Source organism: Lithobates pipiens, unplaced genomic scaffold (assembly GCF_037356315.1).
Source record: "Lithobates pipiens isolate NorthernLeopardFrog02 unplaced genomic scaffold, aLitPip1_a1.2 Scaffold_13, whole genome shotgun sequence".
In the NCBI taxonomy this organism is placed as follows: Eukaryota; Metazoa; Chordata; class Amphibia; order Anura; family Ranidae; genus Lithobates; species Lithobates pipiens.
The window spans coordinates 266,914,423-266,926,500 of NW_027507718.1; the positions used below are offsets into that span (position 1 = coordinate 266,914,423).

Here is a 12,078-nt window from a genome sequence, read left to right on the forward strand (position 1 = left end):
TATGAATAAATTAGTTTTCAGGGATCTCCTAAAGGTGGACAGGTTCAGGACTGATCGGATATACTGGGGCAGGGATTTCCAGAGGATGGGAGAGGCTCTGGAGAAGTTCTGAGGGCGAACATGAGAGGAGGTAACAAGGGAGCTAGAGAGCAGGAGGAGCGGAGGGGGCGATATCTGCAGATGAGGTTGGTGATGTAGATGGGGGCGATGTTGTGGATGGCCTTGTATGTTGTGGTTAGCAGTTCTGATTTTATACGGTAGGGTAGGGGAAGCCAGTAAAGGGATTGGCAGAGAGGGGCAGCAGTCACAGATCGATTAGTGAGGTGTATTAGTCTAGCAGCAGCATTCATAATAGACTGAAAGGATATGTATATGTAAAGTGCTGCATAAATTGACGGCGCTATAGAAGTACCTTTAATAATAATAGTCTGTTTCAGGGATATGCAATTAGCGGACCTCCAGCTGTTGCAAAACTACAGGTCATATCATGCCTCTGCCTCTGGGTGTCATGCTTGTGGCTGTCAGAGTCTCACTATGCCTCATGGGACTTGTAGTTCTGCAACAGCTGGAGGTCCGCTAATTGCATATCCCTGGTCTATTTAAATTCGATTAAAAAAAAAAGTAGGAGGTTTTACTGGTAAGTACCTACCCCTTTGGTAAAACTGATTATATTATTTCTTGAAATATATGTTTTGGTGTAGTAGTTCAAAATAAATGTAATTTCTTCTATCACTAGATTATGTCATCCTGAATATTATAATACATGTAGAGTTATTCAGTAACTGAGTGAAACTTTATTTTGCTTTCTCTCATTCCTAAGCAGGCTAAACTCGATATTAATTCCCATAATGCACAACAAGCTGGCCATGTGAAGGCAAAATGTAAAAAAATTCAATAAAAAAACAAACCGTACAGCCCTTCAGCCCGATTCTACACATTTTTTTTTCTCTATAAAGACCCCTGACATTTAGGTGGTTTGTGAGTGGTGTCTGAACTACATAGTGTCTTTTTCTAAATTACAAACTCCTACTCTTTGATCTCTACAACATGAAGGCAAGATAAAAACTAGGAGTGGTCTTTAAAATAACACAGGACAGTGCTGAAATTCTGATCAGACCAAAAAAATTTTTTTGTGTACTTCAGATATCGAACAGATATAACAAAACGTGTCCAATGGTATATTGCACAGACCAAAATGGAGAAAATTAGATAAGTTCATTATTACGGGTTTTCGGTCAGTATGATAAAGTAAGGAAACACGGATACTGTATTTTCAAGCTCATCCAGGTCTGGTTTGGCAAGAGATAAGAGGGTCTTGTTTAAAAAAAAAAAAAAAAATTATATATATATATATATATATATATATATATATATATATATATATATATATATATATATATATATATATATTAGATTGCAGGATGGTTAGAATTAGGCTGGTTCAGCGGACATTCCAGCATTCCTGGCGAATACATTGAGCAGTACACTTGGACATTTAGGGCCAGAAGTCTGTTCCAGCAGTGACCTCCAATGCCTGGATACACGACGTGCCACATTCATCATATACATCACATTTTAGCACTGACAGTTCTACTCTCCTTGTGTGATGACTAAAAGGAGAAGGAGATTCAAGAGAAAGCACTTGTATATATTAACCACTTCAGCCCCAGACCATTTTGCTGACCAAAGACCAGACCACTTTTTGCGATTCGGCACTGCGTCGATTTAACGGACAATTGCGCGGTCATGCGACGTGGCTCCCAAACAAAATTGATGTCCTTTTTTTCCCACAAATAGAGCTTTCTTTTGGTGGTATTTGATCACTCCTGCGGTTTTTATTTTTTGCGCTATAAACAAAAATAGAGCGACAATTTTGAAAAAAACGCATTATTTTTAACTTTTTGTTATAATAAATATCACCCAAAAATATCTAAAAAAAAAAAATAAAATAATTCCCTCAGTTTAGACCGATACGTATTCTTCTACATATTTCTGGTATAAAAAAAAAATCGCAATAAGCGATTATTGATTGGTTTGCACAAAAGTTATAGCGTTTACAAAATAGGGGATAGTTTTATGCCATTTTTATTAATATTTTTTTTTACTAGTAATGGCGGCGATCAGCGATTTTTATTGTGACTGCGACATTATGGTGGACACATCGGACATTTTTGACACTTTTTGGGACCATTGTCATTTATACAGCAATCACTGCTATACAAATGCAGTGATTCCTGTGTAAATGACACTGGCAGTGGTTAACCAGTGGGTGGCAGTGTAGGGGGTTAAGTGTTCCTAGGGGTGTGTTACTATCTGTTGGGGGCTGGGCTTTCTTTTAGTGAACACTGATCTCTGCTCCAATCACATGGAGCAGAGATCAGCATCACTTGTTGCTAGGCAGAATGGGGAGATACTGTTTACAACGGCATCTTCCAGTTCAGCCGCCCCGTGAGACGATCGCGGGTATGCCCGTGGCCGGATTCACGGGGGTTCCGACCAGCACGGCAGGGCGGCATTTAAGATTGGACTTGCGTGTACGCCAATATGCCTGTCCGTGCCATTCTGCCGACGTACATCGGCGTGGCCCTGAAGTGGTTAAAGCCCCAAGTGCATGCACAGAACTGAACCATGTCTCATTTCACCTGTTTGTGCAGTCTTCCAGATATTTCCTAATCTACTACAAATACACTGCTAGATGAACTTCTGAACTTCAGTTCTGATTTCAAAACAGTTCTGGATGAAAAAAAAAATACTACATGCAGGGCCCCGTACGCATGGATTTCAATTAGTTTTTTTTTTTAAGCACATGATTACAGCCTGAGGCTCTAATTGGCTTCAAAAAGGGTGGGCTTGAGGGGTACAGAGCACAGTGCAACCAAACCTACCCACTTGTGTGACAATAGAACATTAAAATTCACTATAGTCTTCCTGCTTCTCCTTCTGGCCAAACAGGAAGTGGGTCTTAAGACCCGATTGGCCGAGAGGAGAAGTGATCATATTGGCCGGCTGGGAGCAGAAGCTGGGGGATGCCGTGAAAGCTGCCCGCGACCTGGATGAGGTAAGTGTGGGGCTAGTGGGCGGACGGACGGACGAGCGACTGGGGGGGTTTCCTTCGCTAAGCAACAAGGGGTGGTGGGGGGGTTTGTCCGCCTGACCCCGAATGGGGGAGGTTGAGTGGTTCGTTTGCTGCCCCTCCCAAAATGGATTATCAGCCGCCACTGGTGGCCAACATACAAATTTGCTAATAATTAAAGCTGAGAGTCAGTTAATGTGTTGCCGGATTTACAGTGCAACTGAACCTCCAACCAAAATAGGTTTCTCACTTTTAGTTTTGGAGTGTGGAAGGATTTTGTCCTGTCTGTTTTTTGTTTTTGCTGGCTTGTCAATGCTGAGGAGATGTCCCCTCACTTCTTATACTGGGAGATGCTGTTTGCAGGACCTAAACATAATTTACATTAACAGGGAATCTGTTTAGCACAACAATAAAAACCAGACAGGGGACTCAACCCTTCCAGACTACACTCAAGTGTTTTTACTGCTGTCTGAGTTCTTAACTGAGAATTACTTTCACTGTTACCTTGCCAGGAAGGAAAGACAGACCACATCAAAGACCTGGTGGGAATACTTCCAAACTAACTGCCCACGTTCCTTGTGGAGAGATCTGCCTTCACTAACGAAGGAAGTGGGGGAGTTCCTGTTTGAGAGATATGCCCTTAATTTTTGTCCTGTGACCACCATCACTGAGAATAAATGGGAAATCCTCCAACAGGCACATAAACAGTGCTAAAAAAAAGGTTGTGCCTTCATTACTGCAAAAACAATATCTTGAGAGTAACACAAAGATTACTAGGGCACTGTAGGCAATGTTGCCACCCTCATCAGTGCATGAAACGTCTGCAGGAAACTTCTGATAGCAAATATGTTGTTCTCTCTAACTTAGGTCGGTCAGCTATGGCATGCTAAGAGCCGGTTCACACAGGGGTGGCTTGTCAGGTGACTTAGCCGCCTGACAAGTCGCGTCCTGTTCTGTACTATGGAACCATTCTAATAGGAGCGACTCAAGTCGCTCCGACTTAGAAAAAGGTTCCTGTACTACTTTTGGGGCGACTTCAGGCGACTTGCATTGACTTCTATACAGAAGTAATTTTGCAAGCCGCCGCTCAGGTCATGTGCAGGTCGCCTGAGGCAGTCGCGCTGCAAGTCGTGCTGCCCCTGTGTGAACCGGCTCTGAGGATTGTATTGGTGTTATGCAACCAATGTTGATGTAACTTATGTTTCATAGAGGTTAGAAAAGTGATTTCATGTTACTGGAGGAGGTATTTCACACTGCAGCACAAACAGACCATCATACTTCACACAACTGATGTCTACAAAATGTTTCACAAAGTAAATAACTGAAACACCTGTGATTTGTTGAAGTTTTTACAAAAGCAGTTGTATTTAAGATTTCATCTTGCCATAGCACCACCATCAAGTCTATCAATTTAGTTCAAATCCATTTACTATACAAATACAAACAAAATTTCATCCGGTGACATGTCACACAGAGTATTTACAAGACATCTTTGCGGTTTAAAGCATGAAATGGACAACAGGATTTGATTGTAGTGCTATTACCAGAAATACACCCATCTGCCAAATATGTGTACAGAATCTTCTAGAATCCCCTGTAGGGGATACAATGCTTGGTGGAATAATTACACTGTAGTTGATAACACATGCAATCCAATTTACAATAGAAAAGGAGAATTGTTCATTTTCACATTAACGTCTCAGTGACAGAGATCTACAGTGATTCCTGCATGGAAAAGACCTGTGCCGCTTGCTTGTGCCATCAGTTATGAGGAAATCTGCCCAAGAATTCTTCTCTGCTGCTCAGAAGAGGGTTCTGGACATTCTTGGCGCCGGTCCACACTATCAAGCTGCCAAGCCAAGTATCTGCTTCCAGTGTGTTCTACAGAGCTTGATCTCAAGAGGAACATCTCTACCAACTGGCCCGGACAGCTTCAATGTCACTCACCAGATTTTGAGCCAGACATATGCCAAATATCTGCAAGAAAAAGACAAATGTTTAAGCCAGTCTGTAGTGATATGCAAAGAGCCTTATTTATCTCATCAGCCACACCAAATAAGCATTTAAATGAATGTCCAGTTTTGTGAAGATAACAATCCACGTGAGCTACATACAATGAAAATATTTTAGCAATGTTACTGCAGATTTTTGTGCTCGCTGTAAAATATTTTTCTTAGAGTCCATGGAGGGATACAGGAACTCAAACAGGTCGTGTTATACTGCTGCCTATAGAAAGCTTAGAACAATGGAAAACCGAAAACATTTCAGTCAGTTCCCCTCCTGTATAACCCCTTCTGTACGCAGCATGCATCAGTTCTGTGAGAAAGCAGCACCAGGGCAAGCAAAAAAAAAACAAAAAAACACACACTTATGTCCCTAAATGCACTTCCAGAAAAAAGATTTTTTGGTAAGTGCAAAGATCTTATTTTCTATCTTTCTTTCTCATCCATTGAAGGACACAGGAATTCAGAAACCGTTGGGACGTCCGAAAGCAGTCCAATTGAGAGGTGGGCAAAAGCCACTGACAGGCCCAAGAAGACACTGGGAACTGTTTGCAGCGCAAAACTACTGGAAAAAACAAATTATTATATGTGAACCAGATGAGGATAAGCTCCCTGCCAAATGGAAAACTGCCAAAAAAACAATGAAAGACAAGAAATCAACCCAATGCTCAAGATAGGACAGGATAAAAGAGCACACTGCTAAAGGAAATTTCCCCATCTAAGGAAACACTGAGCCTAAAACAAGAGGCTGTGAACTGAAAAAAATCTGGCAGGGAAAAAATAGACTAATAAAGCGATGTGGTAAACATAAAAGAACTCTGGGACAAGTTCACAAGAGAATAGGTCCCCAAAGGGAGCCTTGGACAGAGAAAAAGCAGCTTATCTACATGTGAAGACCCAGACCTTACCCTCCTCACCCTTAGGATCAGGGAAAGAAGGTTCCATAATAAGAATATATTTGCCTGACCAGGCAACCAATATCAAAAAAAAGATATCCAAAGAGGGTGAGGATCATCACCACTTTGTTTGGATAAGGGCATCCAAAAGCCAATGCAAGCCAACACAAGGTGGTCAGTAGAATGCTCAGCATCATCTAGTGTAGTGACCAGGCCACCTGACTTATCACAGGGTAGAATTCACCCCAAAGGCCGACTCCCCAGTGAAGAGAAGACTACCTGTTCTGGGGAGCCGAAATTATACCCCAGGTATGGGTACACCCTAGAAAATGGAATCCTCCTGGGGCGGGGGAAGAGACAACCCCATGGAACTGAAGAAACTGATGAGTTAAGCCAGGGACTTTCTGGTTAAAAAAGATCATCAGACTCTTGGGGTGCAACTCCCAAAGTCAAATTCTCACTTGAACTTGTACAAGGGGTTCCTGAGTGCAAGAAACTTAGAATGGCCAGGTAAGATGCACAGACCATGCAGGATATGGTGCTGTTGTGAGCTTAGGCAGCATGCCCCAGGAGCTGAGCACAAACAACTAAGAAATCCTGAGTGGATATGATGTCCCTGTGAACATATGGGAGACCTTGGCCTCAGTGCATCTCTAAAACCATGTATTCAAACCAAAAAAGCATAAATGAATCTACTGATGTCCAGACTAGGAAAGCATATAAAATAGTAGCAATCAATTAGTCTACTCCACTTGCTCCAGTGGCTTAGGAGGACATCACTCATTATCCTAATGGCTTACGCATTTTGAGGGCAGTGCCCTCTTCCTCAGAGCCAAACCTAGCTAGGGGAGTATGGGCTGAGGTTACAAATAATCACAAGGCTGTCATTTCCATGCCTTAGCAAACACGTGTTACTTCTGTGCAGCCATAATGCAACTAGGCCCAATATTAAACCTCAGGAATTCAGAAACCAATGCAGCTGGTGCTGATGAGGATTTTAGTCGGCAAGTGGCAATCAGGTTGCTATAAGAGGGCAGTGGAAATAGACCAAAGGACGAACATCCGCATGGTGCTTCTCTAGCAGCAACAGGATAGTGGTTACCACAGGCTGAATAATGGGTAAGAGAGCATAGACTGCAAGTGCATGGCTCCACTCAACAGATGGCAATCAGTCCCTTAGCCTTGACCCCAAACTGTGGTAAAACCAACCGTGGCAGGAAATTTAAAAAGGCTCACAGTAGTGCAAACAGCGAGGTAACGCATTATGCTTTAGCCTGAACAGCCTTGCTCACAAAGTAAATCTGCAGAGACAGTGTCACACCTGGGCTGAACACCCTGAAAGAGCCCCACCAACAGTACATGTCTGGTCTGGAAATAACCAGAATGCAGATCCCAGTGCCCAAAAGTCTCATTCCGGGCAGGCCCCGCACAACCAGTCCAGCAGGGTCCAGGTTTGACCTGCAAAGCTAGATGAGAAAACATGTATATAGAGAACAGCTCAAGAAGCGGTATCAGCAAAGGTTCATGACTGAAGTCACTGAGGAAATAAATTCCACAAAGCAAGGGAAAAAATAGGACACTAGAAAAAAATTGAATAGAGTAGAAAGTACGAAAGCTGGCTTAAATTTTTTTCTGTTTGCCATTGTCCCAAACCTGCGTGCAGCAGTATAACCCAGCTGTTTCTGAATTCCTCTGTCCTTCCATGGGCAAAAATTAAAATCGTTTGCCTAACCATATCCTTTATGAAACTGACTGCTAAAAGGGAGGCTCTGCTTTATTTTTCTCACCATTTGAACAATCTCAGTGATGCAAAAAAGAAGGGCGCATCAACTGCATCCCTTTAGCCATGCATAGTCTTAAAAAAGTATCTTGGGAAAAGCTAAATGCCTATTACAGGAGGGGGGGGGGGGGTGCTCCTGATTCAGCTTCCATCTCCGTGCAGACTTCTGGGGGAAAAACAGATGAGTCACGAAACCCTGTGATGTAACGCGTAGGGGATGGGCAGATTTGTTTGACAAGATGCTTTTGCATCTTTCACGGAGAGGCACGAAATAGCTTCAGCATTGTGGTTTTATATGACATACGCTGTATACAGTTGGTTTACTGAAGCACCTTTTAAATGAGTTTGCGGTTGAGTTCTTGCAGTGCTTGGTGCATCATCACCGGTGTGTGCCTTCATCCCGTTCACTCCAGGAGGTCGTAGCCTGATATCCATGTTCTCATCTATGCCTGTATGACTCACCGTCGCTGGCGTGTGTGTCCACAACTCATGGTAAGAGTACCTATTCCTCTCCTGGTTGTTGGAAGCACAGTCCTGGGTGCCTTTGCATTTTGAACATTGGAATACCACCATCTGTGTTCTTTAGGCTATACTAACATCTATACATGCATACTGCAATATACTTGACCTATTCTGCTGTTCAAGTGTATGAGAGCAAAGCTCATTTTATTATAACCAAGTGACTGGTTTGTGTTGAAGTGTATAGCTACTACTTCATTATTTAAAGGAACAGTGTCCCTTTTTGGTCTGGGGGGGTTCCTAACTAGCATTAGTCTAGGGAATGGTAAACAGCTCAGGGTAGCGACAGGATAGGTTTCCAATGGCAGCGGTCCGATAACATTGATAGCCTATAGTCAGGTTAGGGACCAAGAGATAGGCTAGATAGGCCTGATTTGCCTTGCAGGTGGCGTGTTCCAGACTTTTCCGCTATCGGTGTGTTCATCTGTACAAGTGTCCCCAGGAAGCTACCGCTCCAGATACATCAGTGTTCGTCCTCTCAAGCCGGATTGTGTTACACCTTGCAAGCCAGCTCATCAGGGGTCCTGCAACTGAACTGTGCCACAGGGCCTAATTGGAGGTATTGGTGTTAAAGGCCTTTAGTTTTTATGTGTGTGTGTGTGTGTGTGTGTGTGTGTGTGTGTGTGTGTGTGTGTGTGTGTGTGTGTGTGTGTGTGTGTGTGTGTGTGTGTGTGCAAAGTATCTCACTAAAGTGAGTACACCCCTCACATTTTTGTAAATATTTTATTATATCTTTTCATGTGACAACATTGAAGAAATGACACTTTGCTACAATGTAAAGTAGTGAGTGCACAGCTTGTGTAAGAGTGTAACTTTGCTGTCCCCTCAAAATAACTAAACACACAGCCATTAATGTCTAAACCGCTGGCAACAAAACTGAATACACCCCTAAGTGAAAATGTCCCAGTTGGGCCCAAAGTTTCAATATTTTGTGTGACCACCATTATTTTCCAGCACTGCTTTAACCCTATTGGACATGGCGTTCACCAGAGCTTCACAGGTTGCCACTGGAGTCCTCTTCCACTCCTCCATGATGATATCACAGAGCTGGTGGATGTTAGAGACCTTGCGCTCCTCCATCTTCCATTTGAGGATGCCCCACAGATGCTCAATAGGGTTTAGGTCTAGAGACACGCTTGGCCAGTCTATCACCTTTAACCTCAGCTTCTTTAGCAAGGCAGTGGTTGTCTTGGAGGTGCATTTAGAGTCGTTATGTTGGAATACTGCCGTGGCCCAGTCTCCAAAGGGAGGGGATCATGCTCTTCTTCAGTTTGTCACAGTACATGTTGGCATTCATGGTTCCCTCAATGAACTGTAGCTCCCCAGTGCCGGCAGATCTCATGCAGCCCCAGATCATGACACTCCCATAACCATGCTTGACTGTAGGCAAGACACACTTGTTTTTGTACTCCTCACCTGGTTGCCGCGACACACTCTTGACACCATCTGAACTAAATAAGTTTATCTTGGTCTCATAAGACCACAGGATATGGTTCCAGTAATATATGTCCTTAGTCTGCTTGTCTTCAGCAAACTGTTTGTGGGCTTTCTTGTGCATCATCTAGAAGAAGCTTCCTTCTGTGATGACAGCCATGCAGACCAATTTGATGCATTGTGCAGCATATGGTCTGAGCACTGACAGGCTGACTCCCCCTCCCTCCAAACTCTGCAGCAAGGCTGGCAGCACTCATACGCCTATTTCCCAAAGACAACCTCTGGATATGACGCTGAGCATGTGCACTCAACTTCTTTGGTTGACCGTGGCGAGGCCTGTTCTGAGTGGAACATGTCCTGTTAAACCGCTGAATTGTCTTGGCCACCGCACTGCAGCTCAGTTTCAGCGTCTTGGCAATTTTCTTATAGCCTAGGCCATCTTTATGTAGAGCAACAATTCTTTTTTTCAGATCTTCAGAGATTTCTTTGCCATAAGGTGTCATGTTGAACTTCCAGTGACCAGTCCCAATTTGGACATTTTCACTTAGAGGTGTACTCACTTTTGTTGCCAGTGGTTTAGACATTAATGGCTGTGTGTTGAGTTATTTTGAAGGGACAGCAAACTTACACTGCTATACAACCTGTACACTCACTACTTTACATTGTAGCAATGTGTAATTTCTTCAGTGTTGTCACATGAAAAGATATAATAAAATATTTACAAAAATTGGAGGGGTGTACTCACTTTTGTGAGATACTGTATATATATATATATATATATATATATATATATATATATATATATATATATACACATACATATATATATAGATAGATAGATACATAAATACACTGTTCTTCTCAGGCATATGTACTTTCTTCCTGTTATTGCTTTGGTTGTATGTAATGCCATCACTTTATCATACAATATATAAAAAGTTACACTAATCACCTGCTGGTATGTCTACGTATCTTTACTCTTAGAAATCTATGCTTGGTATATTAGTACTACCGCTGTCAGTTATTTTGGGTGAGTTACTAGTGTCCTAGAAAGGGATCATCTCTACATACGCTGGCTGGAACCCTGTTCTAGGCGAAGGCACTACCAAGTATATATTCATGGTCCACTCTTCCTTTAGCGAAGGCTCTGCAGGTAAGCGCCATAGCCTGTGTGGAGAGGGACCCCCCATTAACAGGGCTATACTTCCTTCATTGGATGAGGAGGATAAACATGAATACTTTGTCTTTATAACTGGGGGCATTATAACTAGATTTCATTGCTTTTGTGTAATTAAAATGCTGGGGGATTTCTGAAGGGGAACAGAGAATGCAGAATCACATTCCTGCAGAATCACAGGAATACTGGGTTGCAGAGGATTTTTCAGAGCAGAATGGCAGGGTGTAAATAGGCATTGCCAGGATGAAAAATTAAAGTCCTGGGCTGTATGTGTCACTTGTATGCATTTTCAGGCTACATTCCTGAGTTCAGATGGATTGTACCTTTCAACCTCAATGCATTGGGTCAGCTTGACAAATACAGCATGTCACTTCACCCAGTTCATGCGCATTGACAAAATGTAATTCTTTATGAAAGACAAAGTAGAATATGACAAACACATTGTTGAAGGCTAAGAGATCAAATAATACATTCTCAGACTAATAAGCAGTCTGGTTATGTATATCCAGTGGCAAAAATAAGGTAGCTTATTTCTTATACAATTCATGCACAATGTATAAAAACAATGAGCGATGACTGAAGTCTTTTCAGAGATTGGACTTTTGTTACTGTGCCTAGCAGAAAGGTTTGTGTATGCACTGAAGGGTTGGCATCCACAAAGGCCTTATTATTACCACACTACATCACGTGGCTAAGGAGAAAGAAGCAAGATTAAATATACCTATGGAAGAAAAAAAGATTAATAACCCGATCAAGTCAGTTCTGGAGTGGACAATAGTCAGTCATCCAGGGCTTCTGCTGCTATATGGATGTTTTCAGGGGAACCAGCAATGACCAAGCTGCATCAGGTTGTCTTTACCCCCTTCACACACATAAACATGTATATGCAGGCAAATACTGTATTAACCCTGCGTGGTGATGGAAAAAATTTTTATTCAAGCAATCATGTCCAATCAATCCATGCTAAAAACATCTGCACACCAGATGCATACATTTACTGTATCTAAGATGGTACTGTGACTGATGACTTATTATAAATGGAACAATTTCCCTGGGTGTCACTGTAACTATCCTAGGGTAAAAGTGCAGGTTGAGTTCTGATGTAACAAGCTGCTGCACTCCGATTCTGGATCATGAACTCAATAAATACTGACAATGAGGGTGACAGTCCACAAATTCACAGCTTCTGACATGCT

The 12,078-nt window shown here is 42.4% G+C and overlaps 1 protein-coding gene across 1 annotated transcript in view; it reads right to left on the reverse strand.

Moving 5' to 3' along the window:
* Nucleotides 1–4,409: 4,409 nt before the first annotated feature.
* Nucleotides 4,410–12,078, reverse strand: part of TSPAN5 (tetraspanin 5) — a 245,544-nt gene continuing 237,875 nt past the window's right edge. Inside the window, exon 8 of the mRNA XM_077476585.1 lies at nt 4,410–5,050. Coding sequence (XP_077332711.1) covers nt 4,985–5,050 — 66 coding nt within the window. The 3' untranslated portion in view covers nt 4,410–4,984. The remainder of the gene's footprint in view (nt 5,051–12,078) is intronic.